This window comes from Babylonia areolata, chromosome 13, assembly GCF_041734735.1.
Source record: "Babylonia areolata isolate BAREFJ2019XMU chromosome 13, ASM4173473v1, whole genome shotgun sequence".
Lineage (NCBI taxonomy): Eukaryota > Metazoa > Mollusca > Gastropoda > Neogastropoda > Buccinidae > Babylonia > Babylonia areolata.
This window is the reverse complement of record NC_134888.1, coordinates 6,590,792-6,613,291: the sequence shown is the minus strand read 5'-3', so window position 1 is coordinate 6,613,291 and position 22,500 is coordinate 6,590,792. Positions and strand designations below refer to the sequence as shown.

Sequence of the window (22,500 nt, the reverse complement as noted above, 5' to 3'; positions counted from 1 at the left end):
AAAGCAATGCCAGTTCAGCAGCAGCAGCTTGGGAAGAAGTGGAAAGTTCTTTTCGACATCACCTTTCTTACAGCTGCCGGAGCGTCCAAGAAACCAGGCAGCGTTAAGGTAGGCCTTTAGCTGAATCACACTGGTGATGAATGAACTGACTCCAGTCGATGAAACGCGTTTGATTGCCTGCAGAGCAGGAAAGCAACTTCGAGAATGTTCTGTAGAAATTCGATGTTCTGTTTTTAACAAAAGGGATCCACAACTATTGTTCAGGGAACAATTTTGGTATAGTCTGCCAGAGAACCTTATCAGTCATTCGAACTTTGGGTCAGAAAAATAAAATACCATACACGAAAGTGTAGATTTGACAATGTTGACAGTCTAGGACACCTGTGCCAAGCTTTCCAGTGAGAAAACGACCGGCTGGAATTATGTCATTGAGAAACGCACGAGCTAATGACGTCAAAAGCAGCCAACATTGACGACATTTCTTACACAGTCTAGAGAAGCAAGGCTTCTGTTTTTGCAGCTGCAGACAATAGTGCAGCCAGTGCAGAAACTCGGGAATGAAGTGCAATTATTGCAACCGGTGTAACGTTCCTAATCACCCCCACCCCCACCCCCACCCCCACTCCACGGCCCCTCCCTTCCGTGAGCCCCTTATGGGACGAATCAGTGTCCTAGATCGATCCTAGGCGCAAAAACTTGATGAAGTCTTACTATAGGCGTACAAAAAATAAAATTATATATATATATATATATATATATATCATTAGTAGTAGTAGTTCTTTTTTTTTCTTTTTTCCTCAAGGCCTGACTAAGCGCGTTGGGTTACGCTGCTGGTCAGGCATCTGCTTGGCAGATGTGGTGTAGCGTATATGGATTTGTCCGAACGCAGTGACGCCTCCTTGACCTACTGAAACTGAAACTGAACCTAGGGGATATATATCAGATTCCTAAATTGTCCCCTGGGTTTGATTTTACAGTCAAACTTGGGGGGGGGGGGTGGGGGGGAGGAATAAGAGCGGGATTCGAACCCACACCCTCACGGACTGTCTATATTGGCAGCTGAGCGTCTTAACCACTCTGCCACCTTCCTCCCTTGCCGTGCTGACAGGTTCAGTTTCAGTAAGCTCGAGGAGGCGTCACTGCGTTCGGACCAATCCATATATATACGCTACACCACATCTGCCAAGCAGATGCCTGACCAGCAGCGTAACCCCAACGCGCTTTGTCAGGCCTTGAGAAATAGATAAATAAATAAATAAAATAATAAATAAATAAATAAAATAAATAAAAAAAAATTAAAAAAATAAACAAATAAATAAAATGAAACTAAATAAATAATAATAATAATGAAAAGAAAATAAATAAATAAATAAAATAAAAACTGACAACTGATCGCAACCCAGATGTTAAAGAGTCCGTTCAATCGTAACGTTGTTCAGTGTTGTGACGACTGGCGGGTTGTGTTGTCTTCTGCCGATAATTTAACAGCGCTGACCACAATCGAACTGTGAAGATGTATGATGATTTTGTGACTATTGTGCAGCTTTTGCACTTCCCCCCGTTAACACTGTCCATCTCTGAACAAAACTGACCACTGGTGACCACAACTGACCAGTACCCCCAAAAAGGTTTCAGAACGATGTGGCATTTTATCGTGTTTGTGCGATATTGATTAACTCTCTCCATACGAATGGCGAAAGAGACGACGCTAACAGCGTTTCAGCCCAATTACCATCATCAAAATATTGCAAGCGGAAGGCTCTTATTCTGAAGAGGTGAATGTTGACAAAGAATACCACAATTCTGACGACGGAAGCTAAAGGTTGGGTCATTGAGACACCCACAGGACATCCGAGGGGTCTGTGTAGAGGAGAAGAGAGGACTGGCCGTACTGAGTGAGTTAAGACTTCTTGACCCGGTTTGATTATTCAGTGACCAGTCCGACAACTACCCAAAAGTGTGTAGATTGCGTTAGCTTTTTTTTTTTTTTTTTTTTCATAGTGGGTGCTTTTTATGCAATATTAGAACTTTTTCACCGATTTGACCACTGACATTTTCTGTTTACTGTTGACCACAATTAACCACTACCCGCAAGTGTATGTGTTAGGAAACAAATATTGACCTTTGGGGAAGCATATGCATGGAGAATAGTTATAGACCTGGGGGAACATAGATCTAGGGAATATAGATCTAACCAAAAATGGGGCGGGGGTATGCACTGAAGGGCACATAGATTTGGGGGGGAACCTAGACCTGAAGGAATATAGACCTGGGGCGACACGGACATGGCCTGTCCTTGTGTATCAAGCTGGTAAAGTGACGAAAATTACTTCACGAAGTTCACGCTGTATGAATAATCACTTTTGACATATTTTGTAGTTTTTAACGATGGTAGTTTCTGTCAGTTAACGTCGTGCGTCTATCATATTTTCTACCGTTTCCGAACCGATTTTTTTTTCACCTGAAGCGCCTGTTAAAGCAGGACAGTTATGATCATTCAGAACACTCGTATTTCCTCAGCGCCCCTCTATTGTCCAGTCCAAGTTTTTGGTCAAGCCAGTGCAATAGCTCCTCAGATATTGTTTCCTTGTAATAGTATTGAAGACGGGCTGCCTGACACTTGATATCTCAGCTTCAAAACCAAACTGTGGGTCTTTCACTGATCCCGTCACCTAAAGGGGTTGTGTGCGAACGTTGGAAGTAGTAAGATATTGTAGCCAGTGACATATACTCGTATCAATAGCGAGTGAAGCACACACACACACACACACACACACACACACACACACACACACACACACTCACACACACTCACACACACACACACTCACTCACTCACTCACCTCACTCACTCACCTCACTCACTCACTCACTCACTCACTCACTCACACACACACACACACACACACACACACACACACACACACACACACACACACACACACACACACTCACTCACTCACTCACTCACTCATTCACTCATTCCCTCACAGGTGTGCGCGTCCGTGCATCCACACACCCACACATCCACACCCACGCACCCACACATCCACACACCCACACACCCACACGTCCACACACCCACACATCCACACATCCACGCACCCACACACCCACACGTAACTTGTAAGTTGCATAAAGTGCACTAAAAGTGGAAGAAAAAAAAAAAAGAACCCGTCTTTTTAACTACCTGTCATCTTATATTCATCAACCCACAACTACCCTCATTGCGTTTTAATTTGTGGTAATGTGCGTACGCTCGCGTTTTTTTTTGTTTTTTTTTATAATTTTTTTTATGTTGTTGTTTTGTTTTTAGCCAGACAATAAAAGGAAACAACACACACACACACACACACACACACACACACACACACACACACCGATGCAAGTGGTATAAAAGCCGCCAGTAAGAAAGAATTACTTTTTTTTTCTCTTCTTCTTTTTTTTTTTTTTTTTTCTTTTTTCTTTTTCTTTATAATTTATTGTCTGTACTTAATTAAGTCTGCCTTTTTGACACACTGTTTTGATGTGAGAAAAAACAAACAAAAAAACTTGACGTGCAAACACGTTCCTGATTAAAACAATTGGTACGAAAAAGACAATAAATTAACGATAAGAAAAGTGGTGTGTTTTTTTTGTTTTTTTTGTTTGTTTGGGGTTTTTTTGTTTGTTTTTGTTTGTTTGGTTTTGGTTTTGGTTTTTTGGGGTTTTTTTCAGAAACATATGAAGACTCTTTGGAAGCCTTCACTGTCCGCATTGACTTTTCACGGGAGGTAAGTGGGGAGGGAGGGCTTGTTCGATATCTCTGGTTGTCTCCCGTTGGTGGGTTCCTCTTCATGTGGTGTCAATTCAACATTACAACAAGGGAAATAAATATAAAAGGGGGAGAAAAAAAGAAAAGAAAACTAAACAAAATAGTATCAAAAAGGAAACACACGTACGCACGCACGAAGAGACACAAATGCTGAAGTTTTTGATACGTTGACTTAATGAAAGAGAGAGAAAAAAAAAATCACTGCCGGTGAAGTAGCCTATTCTTACCCCCTCCCTATTCTGAATTTACCCCCCCCACCCCACCCACCCCCTCCCTCCTTTTCCGATGGATATACGTAGGGGATCATTCGAGGCGTAGTCTGGATAGTTTGTGACTGTCTCAAAACTAATGCAGTTTGAACTACTGTTAGTGGTCAGGTATTGGTATAGACCTGGGGCGCCCACGGAAAGGGGGGGAGGAGGGAGGGAGGGGGCGGGGAGAGGGGGGCTGGGGGTGTTGGGACGTTACACCAGTGTCATACACTTGGCACAATATAAATAAACAGATAAATAATCAGTCCTGCCGCAGTGACAGTGCGGATACACGGGTCACTGTGCTGGTGTCTGCAGAACATGTGCAGGTGACCACAGAGCACGGACAACAGGGTCAGGAAACTGGGGGGTGTGGTATGAACGGTTTTTCTCGTTATCCGCTGGTTCCTTTCTGATGACACATGCCGGCAGTCCGCGGTTCTTACCATGACTGGGGGAGGGGTGAGTGTTTTCCACTGATCCGTCCCTCTTTACCTCAGATCAGGAATCCACACGCAACGTGGAAAGGTCGTGGCCCAGAGGTAACGCGTCCGCCTACGAAGCGAGAGATTTTGAGCGTGTTTCGCGCGGAGTGCCACACTCTGATTTCCTCGTGCAGGGGAGTTCAAGTGCTTCTGTCTATTTGCACGTGTTTTTTTGTACTGGTCAGTGAGTATATTTTTCTCTGCCCAGTTTGACTGGCCAGCGACACACAGTCTGTCACAGAAGTTTGGAAGGAAAAGGTCTCGCTGTTGGTGCTCTGTGGTTCTGGCTACAGGTAATTACGTGTTTTTCATAAGAGTTTAAAGATATAGTTAGTCTGTTTGTGTAAGCATGGTTTTTTTTTTTTATATACTATAAATGTAGTTAATATTTGTTGTGCATATTTTGGGTGGAACTATGCTTTTCGATATATTGTGTAAACTTGGCTACACCGCAAATTGACCAAAGGATAGTATGTTCTCTGTACATATAATCAGTAGCATGAAGAGCAAAGGTAGTATAGAATTGTGCTATCTTTCTATTTCTAAATGTTGAGAAACGTGGCCATGTTTTTTCATAATAACCTTGGAATCGTTGTTAAATATTCCGTTCCCCTTGTTAGTCCCGACGCATGGATTATGAATAAATGTTTTCCCCTTTTTGTGTCATGTAAGCAGCATGGCCTTAATGAGAAATTGATAATTGGATAGTCTGGATAGTCTAAAATAATTATTTGAACTAATATAAGTAGGGGTATGAATGGAAAAGGATGAATTAGGTGAAAGGGGAATGTGGAAATTATATCTTACGGGTCTTATACACTGCCCCAGAGTTCCGGGGCAGACGTAGAGACAGCCCAGTCCGAGGAGACGGGATCAACCCACTGTCCGAGGAGACGTGGTAGCGGCCCAGTCCGGGGAGACTGAAGCGGGACAGACCTGGCTATGATCTGGTGAGGCTGGTGCAGCCTCGAGACAACTTGTGTCTTGAAGACTAAGACACGTCCGTAGAACTACGTAATTTGTGTGTGCAGCACAAGAGGTGATATGTGTGTTGACTGTTAGTCCGTGGACCCACAAAACATTGAAGAACAGAAGTCAACATTCCCCAGACTCAAAATCGGATGCCTGCGTTTGTGTGTGTGTGCGTATGTCGGTCTACTAATTGCTTGTTAAGCAGAACAAATTGAATTTTTCTTTTTTTGTTATATATATATAGGCTCAGGGGAAATACCTTGTGTCTGTTTCATTTACGGAAGAGTGCGGGAGATTGAGACTGAACTCGCATGTGAATGTTTGTTGCCTCCTTTTAGTCTAGTCTGTCTTCCACTCTCCTGCGTAACAGAGCGCACTGGTTCGAATCACTTCGACAGTCGCCAGTATTTTCTCCCCCTCCACCAGACCTTGAGTGGTAGTCTGGACGCTAGTCATTCGGATGAGACGCTTAAACCGAGGTCCCCTGGACAGCATGCATTTAACGCACGCAAAAGAACCCACGGCAACAAAAGGGTTGTCCCTGGCAAAACTCTTTAGAAAAATCCACTTCGATAGGAAAACAAATAAAATTGCAGGCAGAGAAAAATACAAAGAGGGTGGCGCTCTCAGTGTAGCGACACGCTCTCCTTGGGGAGAGCAGCCTGAATTTCACACAGAGAAATCTGTTTTGACAAAAAGTAATACAATACAATGACAATGCAGTAATACACTTCCATCACCCACTGACAGTTCTTCTGCTTTGATGAACCCTGTGCCTTGTCAGACTGCTGTTTGATGTTTTTGTCAGAATGGTTGATGAGACGCTCAGAATGGTTGATGAGACGCTCAGAATGGTTGATGAGAACGCTCAGAACGGTTGATGAGACGCTCAGAATGGTTGAGACGCTCAGAACGGTTGATGAGACGCTCAGAACGGTTGAAACGCTCAGAACGGTTGATGAGACGCTCAGAACGGTTGAGACCGCTCAGAATGGTTAATGAGAACGCTCAGAATTGTTGATGAGACGCTCAGAACGGTTGATGAGACGCTCAGAATGGTTGATGAGAACGCTCAGAACGGTTGATGAGACGCTCAGAACGGTTGATGAGACGCTCAGAACGGTTGATGAGACGCTCAGAACGGTTGATGAGACGCTCAGAACGGTTGATGAGAACGCTCAGAATGGTTGATGAGACGTTCAGAACGGTTGATGAGAACGCTCAGAATGGTTAATGAGAACGCTCAGAATGGTTGATGAGACGTTCAGAACGGTTAATGAGAACGCTCAGAATGGTTGATGAGACGCTCAGAACGGTTGATGAGACGCTCAGAACGGTTGATGAGACGCTCAGAACGGTTGATGAGAACGCTCAGAACGGTTGATGAGACGCTCAGAACGGTTGATGAGACGCTCAGAACGGTTGATGAGAACGCTCAGAACGGTTGATGAGACGCTCAGAACGGTTGATGAGACGCTCAGAAACTGTTGATGAGACGCTCAGAACGGTTGATGAGACGCTCAGAACTGTTGATGAAAACGCTCAGAACGGTTGATGTGACGCTCAGAACGGTTGATGAAAACGCTCAGAACGGTTGATGAAAACGCTCAGAACGGTTGATGAGACGCTCAGAACGGTTGAGACCGCTCAGAATTGTTGATAAGACGCTCAGAACGGTTGATGCGACGCTCAGAATGGTTGATGAGACGCTCAGAATGGTTGATGAGAACGCTCAGAACGGTTGATGAGAACGCTCAGAATGGTTGATGAGACGCTCAGAACGGTTGATGAGACGCTCAGAACGGTTGATGAGACGCTCAGAATGGTTGATGAGACGCTCAGAACGGTTGATGAGACGCTCAGGTTGATGAGACGCTCAGAATGGTTGATGAGAACGCTCAGAACGGTTGATGAGAACGCTCAGAACGGTTGATGAGACGTTCAGAACGGTTAATGAGAACGCTCAGAACTGTTGATGAGACGCTCAGAACGTTTCATGAGACGCTCAGAACGGTTGATGAGACGCTCAGAACGGTTGATGAAAACGCTCAGAACGGCTGATGAGACGCTCAGAACGGTTGAGACCGCTCAGAATTGTTAAGACGCTCAGAAAGGTTGATGCGACGCTCAGAATGGTTGATGAGAACGCTCAGAACGGTTGATGAGACGCTCAGAATGGTTGATGAGACGCTCAGAACGGTTGATGAGACGCTCAGAATGGTTGATGAGACGCTCAGAATGGTTGATGAGACGCTCAGAATGGTTGATGAGAACGCTCAGAACGGTTGATGAGAACGCTCAGAATGGTTGATGAGACGCTCAGAACGGTTGATGAGAACGCTCAGAATGGTTGATGAGACGCTCAGAACGGTTGATGAGACGCTCAGAACGGTTGATGAGAACGCTCAGAATGGTTGATGAGACGCTCATCTACCACTGTAGAGTCCGTGAGGGTCTGGGTTCAAAACCTTCTCTCGCCCTTTCTCCCCACGTTTGACTGGAAAATCAAACTGGGTGTCTGGTCACTATTCGGATGAGACGATAAACCGAGGTCCCGTGTGCAGCACGCACTTGGCGCACTGAAAAAAAGGATCCTTGGCGACAAAATTGCCCTCTGGTAAAATTCTGTAGCAGAAACCCACTCTGATAGGTGCACACTTTTTTTTTTTTTTTTATAAATGCATGCACTGAAGGCCTGACTAAGCGCGTTGGGTTATGCTGCTGGTCAGGCATCTGTCTGGCAGATGTGGTGTAGCGTATATGGATTTGTCCGAACGCAGTGACGCCTCCTTGAGAAACTGGAAATGAAAACGGTAACTTGCTTTGTCGTCCAAAGACTTCCCGCGAGTCCACAAATGTCCTCTCACAGGCTGGTTAAGGGCGGGCTCCACCCTGAATCCAGAGAAACTCGAGCACTCGCAACATTGTTCTCATCGACAATCTGTCCTAAATGTTCACACCTGAGCGGGGTGAGAAAACTAGGAGTAAAATGCCTTTTCCATGAACACAGCGCTATTGGCTAAACGGGGCCTCGAACCCTGGTCACTGGTGAACACTGGGTCCGAATTCCAACGCCTAGCCGATTCAACCACAGTGCCTTAATTAGCAACAGACGAATTCTTTTCTACATTAATCAGCAAAGTTCTATCGAAAAGAAACACGTGTGGACAGGACAAAGGATTTAAAGTTTCAACGACGTTCTGAAGAACTAAATATCTTTTGCTTCTTTTGAAATAGGTGTACTTTTCAGTCCAGCAGTGGCCTTGGGCTACTTTTAACCTTACCCCGGTGCACAAGGGTTTAATTCCATCATTCATAATTCTCAGAATAATGTGCTGAATCACGATTGGTGTTGCTTTGGACGATGACTTAATTTTCCACGGTCCTCAGCTGTCAAGACTGTCTCACCAACAGTCCGTCCGTGCCGAAGCCATGTTAACGGCGATCAGTTCGGACCTACAGAAGGGAAGGTGGTATGATGGTTATCTGCCAGTGCGGCGTCCGTCAGGTTCCAGGTTTGAATCCAGGTCTCACCTTTTGACCCGAGTTGACTGGAAACTCAAACGGAGTGTCGTCTAGTCTTTCGGATGAGACGATAAACCGAGGTCCCGTGTGCAGCACTTGGCGCACTGAGAAAAAAAACAACAAAACAAGGCATTTTAAGTGTTGTTCTCTGGCAAGGTTATGTAAAATAACTCCAACTGTGATAAGTACACAAATATATATAATATATATATGTGTGTGTGTGTGTAGGAGAGAGAGAGAGAGAGAGAGAGAGAGTATGCATTCATCCGAGGCCTGAATGTTGTGTTACGCTGCTGGTCAGGTATCTGTTAAGCAGGTGTGGTTGAGAGCATACGGATTTTTTGGGGTTTTGTTTTGTTTTTGTTTTTACTTATTTGTCCGACCGCTGTGACGCCGTCTTGAGAAACAAACTACTACTACTACTGCTGCTACAAGTGCTACTACTACTACTACCGCCACCACCACCACCACAATCACTACTAGTAGTAGTAAAGAGGCGAACAAGCACATGCAAACACATACAAGCAACCAACAGTGAAACTGACCCATTTTCTGTCATTCTCGTTATTTCTGACTGTTCCCTTTTCTTTTAGTCGTCTCTTCCTGGTTATTTTCTGGACCCTGATAACTGGACACTCTTCACTATGTTTTGTTTGGACTCACATGTGTAAACAAAGTGAGTCTATGTTTTAACCCGGTGTTCGGTTGTCTGTGTGTGTGTGTGTGTGTCTGTGTGTCCGTGGTAAACTTTAACATTGACATTTTCTCTGCAAATACTTTGTCAGTTGACGCCAAATTAGGCATAAAAATAGGAAAAATTCAGTTCTTTCCAGTCATCTTGTTTAAAACAATATTGCACCTCTGGGATGGGCACAAAAAAATAAAATATGAAGCCTAATTATATGCAAACTGCATTTACTGTTATATTTATATTTTTTGTATTCTCTAAACTTGGCGCTTTGATCTGATATTCTGACCCAACAACAAGAGCAGTCATTATTATCATCTTTTGTTCAAACAGGAACTTCTTTTGCTAAGCATGGAAGTTTTATTTATTTTGCAAACGTTTTGGTGCAGATAGTAAAAAAGGGAAATTACTCCGTAGTTAATGCTAGGGGACTTAATTCGCTTTAAACTGATCTTTCTCATCTTAAACATTACATTTTGAAATTATACACAATACATAAAATGCTTGGATTTTTTTTTCAGTGTATCACAAGTGAGTCTTGAAGGCCTTGCCTCTTGTTCTTTTTGTCTTTTTCGGCTGAGACGCTTAAAGTGCCCGTTATCAATTTGTGGCGATGCACGCCTGTTATTATGTAACGTACTTTTGTTTATCATGCATATGTTTGTGTTCAGGTGAGCTGTTGGTTTTCTTTTAGTTCATTTTATTTTTGTGTGTCTGTGTCTGTGTCTGTGCCTGTGTGTGTCTGTGTGTTTTGATTGGTAACAAATTGATATCTGATAACAAATCGATGGAATGGTCAGTAGCATGTTGCTGTTTTGTTGTTTTTGTGCATAAATGTGGTTGTACTTGTGCCTAATTTTCCTTTCAAGAACAGTTTTCTTCAAGGTTCTGTAGAACCTCCAGTTACACTTTTTCTGCCCTCATAAGGCCGCGTGTGATCGACTGGGTTATAAGCAACAAAAGATCAGATATCAACGATCTTTTCATATTAAAAGAATGCGGTAATCGGGTATTCATGTATATTCACTGCTCTTGAAGTACAGGCCTTACAACAACAAAAAAGTGAAAGACCACTTCATAAAACCTGGTCAGTTTTCACAGAAAGTGAAGATGACTCAGGATTTAGGAGGTGCATAATGATCCACCACCACTGCACTTAGCACACAAACACGGCTGTTTCAGGTACACGAAGGCTACATCATGAACTGCTTGCAAAAAAAATATGTTGGACGATTCGGCGTTTTGGCCGAACATGCACAGTTTTTCCGTGGTTCATTAACGATAGGTGTGGATTTTCATTGTAAAGAAAATTGCAAGAATGCGCCTCTGATTATGGGTAGTGTTCATTACACTGACCTACACATTTCTGTGATTATATATTATCAAGACGTCTTGCAAAAGCGCATATTCTTGAAGCTCTGTGCGCTCTACATTCGCCGCCGTTTGCGGAAAACTCGACATGATTCCATCATGCCCACAAGAAGAAAGAAAGAGTGCCAAAGTTCCCAAGTGGTGTTAACTTCAGTTATGAACGACCTCAACCGTGGCAGTCAAAACCAGGTTCATAACTCGACCCAGGTGTGTGAACACGCATGACTCTGGTCACGGTTATTAGAACGCACCTCTGTGAGCATCAACAGTGCAATTTTTCACGCTCTGCCCGAGGGGTTTTTGCGAGGTCTGATGGAACCGCCATGTTGGCACGAAAGCGAGGCCGGTCTTGGTGGAGAGAGTTTGGAATCGAGGCTTGTTGGCAAGGTTATAATACAGAGGGCAGAGAGTTTCACCGGGTCACTCGCTTTCTTGGAGGGGCGCGGAGGCTGTCTTGAGGGTGGTCCAGGACAGGCCGTAGAGGTTCCAGGGTCGGTGCACCTTTGTAGTCTTGTCTTGTCTTGTCTTATCCTACCTTGTCTTGTCCTTTCCTTCTTGTCATATCCTGTTTTGTCTTGTGTTGTCTTGTTTTTGCCTTGTACTGTTTTGTCCTGTCTTGTCTTGTCCTATCCTTTCCTGTCTTGTCCTATCCTGTTTTTGCCTTGTCCTGTCCTGTCCTGTCCTGTCTTGTCCTGTCCTTTCCTGTCTTGGCATGGCATGGCTCGATTTGACTTGTCTTGTCCTATCCTGTGCTGTCCTGTCCTGTCCTGTCCTGCCTTGTCCTGTCCTGCCTTGGCTTGGCTTGGCTTGGCTCGATTTGACTTGTCTTGTCCCATCCTGTCCTGTCCTGTCCTGTCCTGTCCTGCCCTGCCTTGCCTCGCCTTGCCTTGGCATGGCTCGATTTGACTTGTCTTGTCCTGTCCTGCCTTGCCTTGCCTCGCCTTGCCTTGGCATGGCTCGATTTGACTTGTCTTGTCCTGTCCTGCCCTGCCTTGCCTCGCCTTGCCTTGGCATGGCTCGATTTGACTTGTCCTATCATGTCCTGTCTTGCCCTATGCTCTCCTGTCTTGTCCTGTCCTGTCTTGCCTTGCCTTGTCTCGTCTCTCGTATCATCATCTTCTATCCCCATTCCAGTTGGAAAACACAAAAGCAAACCACCACAACCACTACCACCACCACCACCAAAAACCACTGCTCCGGACCTCGACCCTCAGCCCTCAACCATGGTGGACCCAAGCCACAGTTTCCACATAGCCGACTACATCGTCTTCGGCATCACCATCGTCGTCTCCATCGGCATCGGCATCTACTACGCCTTGGCCGGGGACCGCCAGAGGACGACCTCGGAGTACCTGGTGGGGGGTCGGGCCATGAAGTTCCTCCCTGTGGCCATCTCCCTCATGGTGTCCTTCGAGTCGTCTATCATGATGCTGGGGTTGCCCGCAGAGATGTACGTGTACGGAGTGCAGTGGTGGCTGGGCACCCTGGGGTTCTTCGTCAGCCAGATCCTGTCCGTCTTCATCATGGTGCCCCTCCTCCATCCGCTCGGGATCACCAGTGCTTATGAGGTCAGTGTTCGTGGTGGGAGCTGGGGGATTTTTTTTTTGGGGGGGGGGCGGAGGGGGGGGGGGGTAATGTGTGGATTGTGTGTGAGTTTGTGTGTGTAGTGTGAGTGTGTGTGTGTGTGTGTGTGTGTGAGTTGTATTACTCTTTTTTGTCACAACAATTTTCTCTGTGTGAAATTCGGGTTGCTCTCCACAGGGAGAGCCCGTCGCTACACTGAGCGCCATCCTTTTTTCTTTTTTTTTTTCCTGCCTGCAGTTGTTTTTTTATGTTTTCCTATTGTGTGTGTGTGTGTGTGTGTACACGTGAGTGTGTGTGTGCGTGTACGTGTGTGTGTGTATGTGTGTGTATGTGTGCACATGTGTGTGTGTGTGTGTGTGTTATTGAATTCTTTCAAATCTCTGATCTGACATATTTTCATGAAGCGTAACCTCCTGCATTAAATACCATACGTTGTGTGGAATCCCCAAGCCTGTCTTGTTGGAAGGAAAGTCACCTCCAGCACACCGTGCTGAAGAAGTGTATACAAGATACAAAATCACCCTCATGTGTGAAGAGACCAAAATGAGGAGGAGGAGGAGGATACAGATACTTACATAGCACCTATCCTCGGTCCGAGGCCAAGCTCTGAACTAACAAACATGAATTTCTCATCCAGCATTCATTCATTAGAGTTTGAGGCCTCGTCTTGGGCAAGGTGATGGGGTCCTTGAGAAAGGCATTTTACTACGATGTTCCTTTGGGCAAGGTGGTGGGGTCCTTGAGGAAGGCATTTTACTACAATGTTCCTTTGGGCTAGGTGGTGGGGTCCTTGAGAAAGGCATTTTACTACGATGTTCTTTTGGGCAAGGTGGGTCCTTGAGAAAGGCATTTTACTACAATGTTCATTTGGGCAAGGTGGGTCCTTGAGAAAGGCATTTTACTACGATGTTCCTTTGGGCAAGGTGGTGGGTCCTTGAGAAAGGCATTTTACTACGATGTTCCTTTGGGCAAGGTGGTGGGTCCTTGAGAAAGGCATTTTACTACGATGTTCTTCAACCCACCAAAGTGTATACGGGTACCTGGGAGAGGTTGGGGCCGGGGGGGGGGGGGGGCGGGGGTTAAAGCGGTGGAGGGAGAGGACTGGGCCCCGCCTTCCTGCTCCGAGCCCTGGACACAGTGGGTAGGAATTCACTGCCCTGTACCGCCGTTGAATGCTGTGGGGCGGTCGAAACTTGCCATCCTAACTGACCAGTAGTGTTTTGTTCTGGAAACTGTAGGCCTTCTTTAAAATGTCCAGCGTCCCGGATTGTTATCACTAGTTTATGCGAACAGCCCATGCATAATGAAACCAACTAACCAGCCAACTAGACCTACTGTGGGGGGAAAAGATATATATATATATATAGGTTCACAAATGTGAAGGACCACCTGGGAACTTGCACATGTTTCTTAGGGAACTGGTGAACTGATGCTGAATGTTGGGCAAACAGCGGCGCGTGTGGCCAGTGTAATGACCACCACTTATAACCACTCTGCTATCTCACATGTATGTATGATCGTCAGTCGTGCCCGACTGTGACCATCAGAACAGCAGAGGAGGCAACTGCTGTCCCGACTATCTGGGCTAGAATTTGATTATAGTGGAGAGTGTCTTGCCCCAAGTTACATCCCCACTCTCTCGGCCAAGAGGGGTTATAGGACAGTCGGCGTTGGGATGGTTCCTAAAAGGCCAACTAGCCCCCAAGGCTGCAGCACCAAGAGTCAGTGCAATTTTGCCTCCTAGTTTGAGAGTCATTGTCCTTCACAAAAGACTAGGCTGTAAATGGTTTCCCATTGCAGTGGAAAATCCATTGATCATACAGCTCTAACTTTGCTGTTCTCGCACTTATACTACCCTCTTTTTTAACAACAAAAAAGACAGCTATCGGATTCGGATTTTGTTGTTGTTGTTGTTGTTGATAGATATCGATTTTCAACCGCCTTTTTGCTTATGTGCCTGAAATAGCCGCCAATCTGTTCAACGAGAGGCCAGTGACAGTGTGTGCAGTCTGTATCATTTATATCATCTTTCCATTTGTATTTGTATTTCTTTTTATCACAACAGATTTCTCTGTGTGAAATGCGGGCTGCTCTCCCCAGTGAGAGCGCGTCGCTACACTAATGCGCCATCCTTTTTTTTTTCTTTTTTTTTCTTTTTCCTGCGTGCAGTTTTATTCGTTTTTCCTATCGAAGTGGATTTTTCTGCAGAATTTTGCCAGGAGTAACCCTTTTGTTGCCGTGGGTTCTTTTACGTGCGCTAAGTGCATGTTGCACACGGGACCTCGGTTTATCGTCTCATCCGAATGACTAGTGTCCAGACCACCACTCAAGGTCTAGTGGAGGGGGAGAAAATATCGGCGGCTGAGCCGTGATTCGAACCAGCGCGCTCAGATTATCTCGCTTCCTAGGTGGACGCGTTACCTCTAGGCCATCACTCCACATTGATATTCTATGAAAACATATCTGCTTTTGTAACGTGGTCCCCTAACTTTTTGCGAAATCAGTATAACCTTCTAAAATGTCCATCGTCATTGTCGGGTCGTGTGGGTGGTCCCTAACTTTTTGCGAACTCTGCGTATCCTAAAAATCTACACCGTCATTGTGCGGCCGTGTGCGTGACGCGTTCTTGACATAAATTAATAATTGAATAAATCAAGACTCGTGTGAGAAGGTTATTACGCTGTGTACCTCGTGAAACATTTTGAGAGTTCTCCCGGAAGGCGGTTATTCTGCTGGTGGTCGTGGTTTCTGCATACATTTACCGATCAACTCGTGCTCGTGAGGATCCCGGACAATTTGACACGGTCCGCTCAGTAACGGATGTGGTTTTGTCATTGGTTGAGAGAAAGAGAGAGGGAGGGAGAGAGAAGGGGAAAGAGTGAGAGGGAGAGAGAATGGGGAGGGGGGAGAGAGTGAGAGAGAAGGGGGAAAGAAAGAGTGAGAGGGGGGAGTGAGAAAGAGAGAGGGGGGAAAGAGATAGTGAGAGAGAGAGGGGGGAGTGAGAGAGAGAGAGGGGGGGAGTGAGAAAGAGAGGGGGAAAGAGATAGTGAGAGAGAGGGGGGAGTGAGAGAGAGAGGGGGAGTGAGATGGGGAAGAGAGAGAGGGAGAAAGAGGGGGGGCTAGGGAGAGAGGGAGGGGCTAGGGAAAGAGAGAGGGGGGGGGGGTTGGAGGAAGGGAGAGGTAACCAATATATGAGATGTTTTATATAGGTTTGTGACCGTGGAGTATCACATTATACAGAATGTAGATTTGACCTGATAAACGCTTCCGATTCACTAGGACTGGTGATTCAAAGTGGAGCATCTTTGGGTAAGGTGGGTCCTTGAGAAAGACATTTTACTACGATGTTCTTCACCCCACCCAAGTGTAAACGGGTACCTGACTTCGGTTAGGGAGAGGTGGGGGCCCGGGGGGGGGGGGGGGCGGGGTTAAAGCGGTGGAGGGAAAGGACTGGGCCCCGCCTTCCTGTTCCGAGCCCTGGACACAGTGGGTAGGAATTCACTGCCCTGTACCGCCGTTGAAGGCTGTGGGACGGTCGAAACTTGCCATCCTAACTGACCAGTAGTGTTTTGTTCTGGAAACTGTGGGCCTTCTTTAAAATGTCCAGCGTCCCGGATTGTTTTGTTGTTGTTTTTTTGTTGTTGTTGTTTTGTTTTTTTTCAAACAGCTTGTGCATTAATTACAAGACAACCTCTAGCACGCTCAGTTTCTCTTCTTTCACTCAGTCATAATCATTTCATAGTCGGTCAGTCATTTTACTTCACAAACATAACCATTCACCACTCCTTTCAACAATGTTTCTTTCACATCTGTATTCTAATCCTAAGAACTTGACACATGACGTAGACGGGGCGCAATAGCCGAAGGATTTAAAGCGTTGGAATTCAATCTGAGGGTCCCCGGGTTCGAATCTCGGTAACGGCGCCTGGTGGGTGAAAGGTGGAGATTTTTTCCGATCTCCCAGGTCAACATATGTGCAGATCTGCCAGTGCCCGAACACCCCCCCCCCCGAACCCCCCACAGCCCCCTCCCACACCTTGGTAACAAACATCATCCATCTCTCCCTCTCCAATGCCTCGGAGCTCTATAAAATGAACTGGGTTTTGCCTTCAATCTGAGTGAGTCAACGACCGTTTGGTTTGGTTTGAATAGGAACAGTTAACTCTCTCCATACGAACGGCGAAAGAAACGACGTTAACAGCGTTTCACCCCAATTACCATCATCAAAATATTGCAGGCGGAAGGCTCTTATACTGAAGAGGTGAATGTTGACAAAGAATACCACAAGTCTGACGACGGAAGCTAAAGGTTGGGTCATTCAGACACCCGCTAGACATCCGAGGGGTCTGTGTAGAGGAGAAGAGAGGACTGGCCGTACTGAGTGAGTTAATCAGGTCAGATCTACATTCTGTATGATGCGATACACCACTTTCACAAATTTATAATTATAGAACACCTAGTTAATTTGTTTCAGGAGAGAGAGAGAGAGAGAGAGAGAGAGAGAGAGAGAGAGAGAGAGAGAGAGAAAGTGATGGAGTTGGATGTAAAGAGGAGGAGAGAGAAAACAGAAGAGTTTCCCCGAGTGGTTCTGGTTTTGAAAACCGTGTGTTTGTAAAAGGCGTTTCAGATTCGGTCTGTCAGTTGCTGGTAGCCTGCATTGTTGTGACTTTGTTATGTTCAATGCCAGATTTGTTTGTTGTTCCGAAGAATTTACGAGGGGCCTGGGCCACAAATGAACGAGATGTTCGCGCTGGCATTCTCTGCGAGTCTGCTTTGGTTATTTTTCCTTATTTTTTTCTTCTTCTTTCTTTCTTTTGCAGTATCTGGAGCTCCGGTTCAATTCTACTGCAGTTCGTCTTCTGGGAAGCTTTCTTGGGATGTTGGTCTATGTAAGTTTGTGTGTGTGTGTGTGTGTGTGTGTGTGTGTGTGTGTGTGTGTGTTTAAAATCGAGTAAGGATCGTGAATTATTTCAACGTGTCATAATGTAGCTAATCAACGTGAGAATTGAAGCAATATATGATCATAAAACGAAGCAACAAAGGAATTATCAGTGTAACCAACAACTGAATAAATTGATTAATGTGATAATAAATAAGTAAATGAACTAAGAGCGAATGAATGAATGAATGAATAAATGGTCAGTCAGTTATTTATTTTTCATAATCCGGCAATGGTCATGGCTTATTCTAACATGCCATATGTAAATTGATATGAAAATTGAACGAACATGCAACGAAAGAAATAAGGTATGAACGAGTGAACGAAAAAAAAAAGGATAAACAAATGGTTCGAACGAACGAATGAATGAATACACGAATGAACGAAGAAATTGATGAATGACTAAAATGAACAAAGGAAGGATGGAAAGAAGGACCGAACGAACAAATGAATGAATGAATGAATATGTGAACCTCATTGTTCAGTCATGTGACACAAACGTTCAGTTAATGAGAACAATACAAATACTTCTATCCTCCTAAGATTTGACTAAGTACGGCTTTTGGTGTTGTTGTCGCTGGTGTTGGTTGTTGGTGTATTTGTTGTTCAAAAGCCATATATGACGTGGATAATGAGCCCAGCCACTCGCCCTGTTTCAGGTATGGTACATGGGCATTGTGCTGTTCGGCCCGGCCATCGCTTTGGAAGCAGGTGGGTCAAGTTTGAGTTGACACCGTGTAGAATGTGCCGCGGTCAATTCCCAGCACGTTCTTCCATCGCGCGAACCACCAGTGACAGACTCCCAAGCCGCGGACTGGGAGAACTTTATAAGCATGAAGGGCAACGCAGCACATGTACATGTACAAGCACGCACGCACGCAGGGACGCATACACAGGCACGGACACACAAACACACACACACACGTGCGCACGCGCGCGCACACACGCACGCACAGATACACTCACACAAGTGGATGCAGATTAGGAGACTGCTTTCTGAGTTACTCACTCACTCACTTATTTATCTATTCGTTTATATATTTTTCGATTTATTCTTTTTTTTTTTCTTCTTCTTCTTTGAATAGTCAACAACCTGTTTATTTTTTGGCTTATTTGTTTACGTATCATTTAGTTGATTATTCAAATCTTTAAACTATTCTCTCTTTTTTTCTTTTTTCTTTTCTTGAGGGGCAGGGGGATGATATATCGATTTTTTAATATCTGTTTTTAAACTATATTTATTCATCGGTTGGCATATTTGTTTTTGTATCATTTGATTTATAGTTCTTCCTTAATTCATCTGTTGTTGTTTTTTTTTTGTTGTTGTTTTCTTTTTATCAATGAATCGATTTTTTTTTTTTCGATTTATCACTGAACAGTTTAATGAATTTACATGTCTGTCTGTTTAATCAGTAGTAAAGAGTGGAAACTCTCTCCATTACACAAGGCATACAACTTCAAGTTAGTGATGCTTACGCTACCGATTCAGCTAGCACACAGGTAAATAAAAGGTACATTGGAACAAACCCGAACACTTCCTCGAAAAAGGAAGCGCCGGGCCTGTCCTTATACCGATCATTTGACATGTGCACACAGCAGCAAAGACAGAAGAAATGTACAAACACAAATTTAGCTTTTATTCAAGACTGGCATAGCCTCTTTAATCCTGAACAAGCCACACAGAACACATGGACAATACAGAACAAACACACGGTTGCCTCGGTGGTTTTTCAACTGGAAATTAACAAATAATGAGGCCAGGAGATGAAATGATTAACAAATAGTAAAGAGTGGTAACTCTCCCCATTACACAAGGCACACAACTTCAAGTCAGTGATGCTTACGCTACCGATTCAGTTAGCACACAGGTAAATAAAAGGTACATTGCAATTTGTATCATGACGTATTGTTCTATTGTATTCTTTCTTTCTTTTTTCAGTGACTGGGTTTCCACAATGGAGTTCGGTTTTTGTGGTTGCATTCGTTGCCATCGTCTATACCTCAATTGTGAGTGGTGTCCAGTGTGTGTGTGTGTGTGTGTGTGTGTGTGTGTGTGTGCGTGTGTGTGTGTGTGCATGTGTGACTCTGTGTGTGTGTGTGTGCGTGTGCGTGTGTGTATGCGTGTTCATGTGTGACTTTGTGTGTGTGTGTGTGTGTGTGTATGCATGTTCATGTGTGACTCTGTGTGCGTGTGTGTGTGTGTGTGTGTGTGTGCGTGTGCGTGTGTGACTCTGTGTGTGTGTGTGACTGTGTTTGTGTGTGTGTGTATGTGTGTGTGTGACTCTGTGTGTGTGTGTGTGACAGTGTGTGTGTGTGTGCGTCTGTGTGACTCTGTGTGTGTGTGCGTGTGCATGTGTGTATGCGTGTTCATGTGTGACTCTGTGTGTGTGTGTGTGTGACTGTGTGTGTGTGTGTGTGTGTGTGTGTGCATGTGTGACTCTGTGTGTGTGTGTGACTGTGTTTGTGTGTGTGTGTGTATGTGTGTGTGTGACTGTGTGTGTGTGTGTGTGTGTGACTCTGTGTGTGTGAGTGTGTGTGCACGCGCGCATGTGCGTGTGTGTGTGTGTGTGTGTGTGTGTGTGTGTGTGTGTGTGAGGTGCGAGGGGTGTTTGGGAGTGGGGTGGGGGGGGACAGTGTGACAAGGTGTTTTTGTGTGCTTATGTATGTGGGAGTGGGTGTGGGTGGGTGGGTATGTGTGTGAATGTATGTATGTATATATGTGGGGGGGGGGAGGTGAGGGGGGGTTACAGTATGTATGTGCTGGGTGTTTACGTGCGCAAGTGTATTCTTACGTGTGTTGGTCTTTAGACGCGCGGTGTTTCTGTGTACGTGTGTGTGTCCACAAGTTTGTCTATGCGTGTGTGCACACACAAGAGAGAGAGAGAGACAGAGACAGGCAGGCAGGCAGACAAGCTACGAGTATGTCAACCTGACCGTGATGAAGGGTATTGTGAAAGACGAGTGGCGGGGTCTTTTGTGCAGGGGGGCCTGAAGGCGGTCATCTGGACGGACGTCTTTCAATCCTTTGTCATGTACGCCGGCATGTTTGCCATTCTTATCAAGGTATTCGTTTTAATTATCATCATTGTTGATACTCACATTGCGCACACAAGCAGAGACCAAGCTCGAAGCGCTTCACAAAAAAAAAAACTGAGTCGTTTGTACAACAGGTTCTGTGTGTGTGTGTGTGTGTGTGTGTGTGTGTGTGTGTGTGTGTGTGTGAGCCAACTCAGAGCTGCCTGTTTAGGCGTCCATCAATCGCTTCCCACTGTCTCATTCAGTCAGGTTTGGGTCACGCGCATGCACACACGTGTATATCAGAGTGAATTTTACCTCCTCCAAAATTTTGCCAGGGGCAACTGTCTTTGCTGCCGTGGGTTCTTTTGCGTGCGCTGAGTGCTTGCTGCACACGGGACCTCGGTATATCGTCTCATCCGAATGACAGAGATAAGGTATGGTATGGCGCAGTATCAGCTTCAGTTTCGAGAAGGCATCTAAGCGTGAAGACATCCATATTCGCTGCGCCGCATCTGCTTTGAAAAAAGATTAGTGAGGTGTGTGGTGGGGGCGGGGACAATGTGCAATACATTATTGTCTAAAATTTGTGCGTGCGTGTGTGTGTGTGTACGCGCGCGTGCGTGTGTGTGTGTGTGTGCGTGAGTGAGCGAGAATATGTGTGGTGTGTGTGTGTGTGGGGGGGGGGGGGGGTATGTGTATGTGCGCGTGAGTGTGTGCGGACGTGTGTGTGTGTGTGTGTGTGTGCGTGAATGAGCGAGAGTATGTGTGGTGTGTGTGTGTGTGCGGGGTGTATGTGTATGTGCGCGGGAGTGTGTGCGGACGTGTGTGTGACTTTGTGTGTGTGTGTGTGTGTACACGTGTGTGTGTGTGTGTGTACACGTGTGTGTGTGTGTGTATGTGTGTGTGTGTGTGTGTGTACACGTGTGTGTGTGCACGCTGGCTGCAGGGAACCATGGATGTAGGAGGGGCGAGCAAGGTGTGGGAGATAGCGAGCGACAAGGGACGACTGGATTTCTTCGAGTGAGAACCATCACTGCCTCTTCACAACTCTCCTCTTTCCTTCCTTCCTTCCTTCCTTCCTTCCTTTCTTTCTTTCTTTCTTTCCATTATTTTCATCGTCCTTGTTTTCCTTCTCCTTGTTTATGACGGTAAAGGTGCTAATGACACAAAAGGTTGTCATTCTTCGTCATAGTTTGTGATGATGAAGGTGCTAATGACACAAAAGGTTGTCATTCTTCGTCATAGTGTGTGATGATAAAAGTGCTAATGACACAAAAGGTTGTCTATCTCCGTCATAGTTTGTGATGATAAAGGTGCTAATGACGCAAAAGGTTGTCATTCTTCGTCATAGTTTGTGATGATAAAGGTGCTAATGACACAAAAGGTTGTCTTTCTTCGTCATAGTTTGTGATGATAAGGTGCTAATGACGCAAAAGGTTGTCATTCTTCGTCATAGTTTGTGATGATGAAGGTGCTAATGACACAAAAGGTTGTCATTCTTCGTCATAGTTTGTGATGATGAAGGTGATAATGACACAAAAGGTTGTCATTCTTCGTCATAGTTTGTGATGATGAAGGTGCTAATGACACAAAAGGTTGTCATTCTTCGTCATAGTTTGTGATGATGAAGGTGCTAATGACACAAAAGGTTGTCATTCTTCGTCATAGTTTGTGATGATGAAGGTGATAATGACACAAAAGGTTGTCATTCTCCGTCATAGTTTATGATGATAAGGTGCTAATGACGCAAAAGGTTGTCATTCTTCGTCATAGTTTGTGATGATGAAGGTGCTAATGACACAAAAGGTTGTCATTCTTCGTCATAGTTTGTGATGATGAAGGTGATAATGACA

At 45.1% G+C, this 22,500-nt stretch overlaps 2 protein-coding genes across 2 annotated transcripts in view; both read left to right on the top strand.

Moving 5' to 3' along the window:
• The window catches only part of LOC143289324 (uncharacterized), a 24,721-nt gene extending 19,079 nt beyond the window's left edge, over positions 1 to 5,642 (top strand). The window contains exons 4-7 of the mRNA XM_076598324.1: positions 1 to 108; positions 4,320 to 4,419; positions 4,685 to 4,843; positions 5,379 to 5,642. The exon at positions 1 to 108 is cut by the window's left edge and continues 9 nt beyond it. Coding sequence (XP_076454439.1) covers positions 1 to 108; positions 4,320 to 4,419; positions 4,685 to 4,843; positions 5,379 to 5,452 — 441 coding nt within the window. The 3' untranslated portion in view covers positions 5,453 to 5,642. The remainder of the gene's footprint in view (positions 109 to 4,319; positions 4,420 to 4,684; positions 4,844 to 5,378) is intronic.
• A 5,821-nt stretch (positions 5,643 to 11,463) lies between these two features.
• The window catches only part of LOC143289323 (sodium-coupled monocarboxylate transporter 1-like), a 59,094-nt gene continuing 48,057 nt past the window's right edge, over positions 11,464 to 22,500 (top strand). The window contains exons 1-7 of the mRNA XM_076598323.1: positions 11,464 to 11,597; positions 12,241 to 12,674; positions 17,511 to 17,579; positions 18,289 to 18,340; positions 19,569 to 19,636; positions 20,612 to 20,692; positions 21,594 to 21,667. Of these exons, the coding sequence (XP_076454438.1) occupies positions 12,330 to 12,674; positions 17,511 to 17,579; positions 18,289 to 18,340; positions 19,569 to 19,636; positions 20,612 to 20,692; positions 21,594 to 21,667 (689 nt within the window). The 5' untranslated portion in view covers positions 11,464 to 11,597; positions 12,241 to 12,329. The remainder of the gene's footprint in view (positions 11,598 to 12,240; positions 12,675 to 17,510; positions 17,580 to 18,288; positions 18,341 to 19,568; positions 19,637 to 20,611; positions 20,693 to 21,593; positions 21,668 to 22,500) is intronic.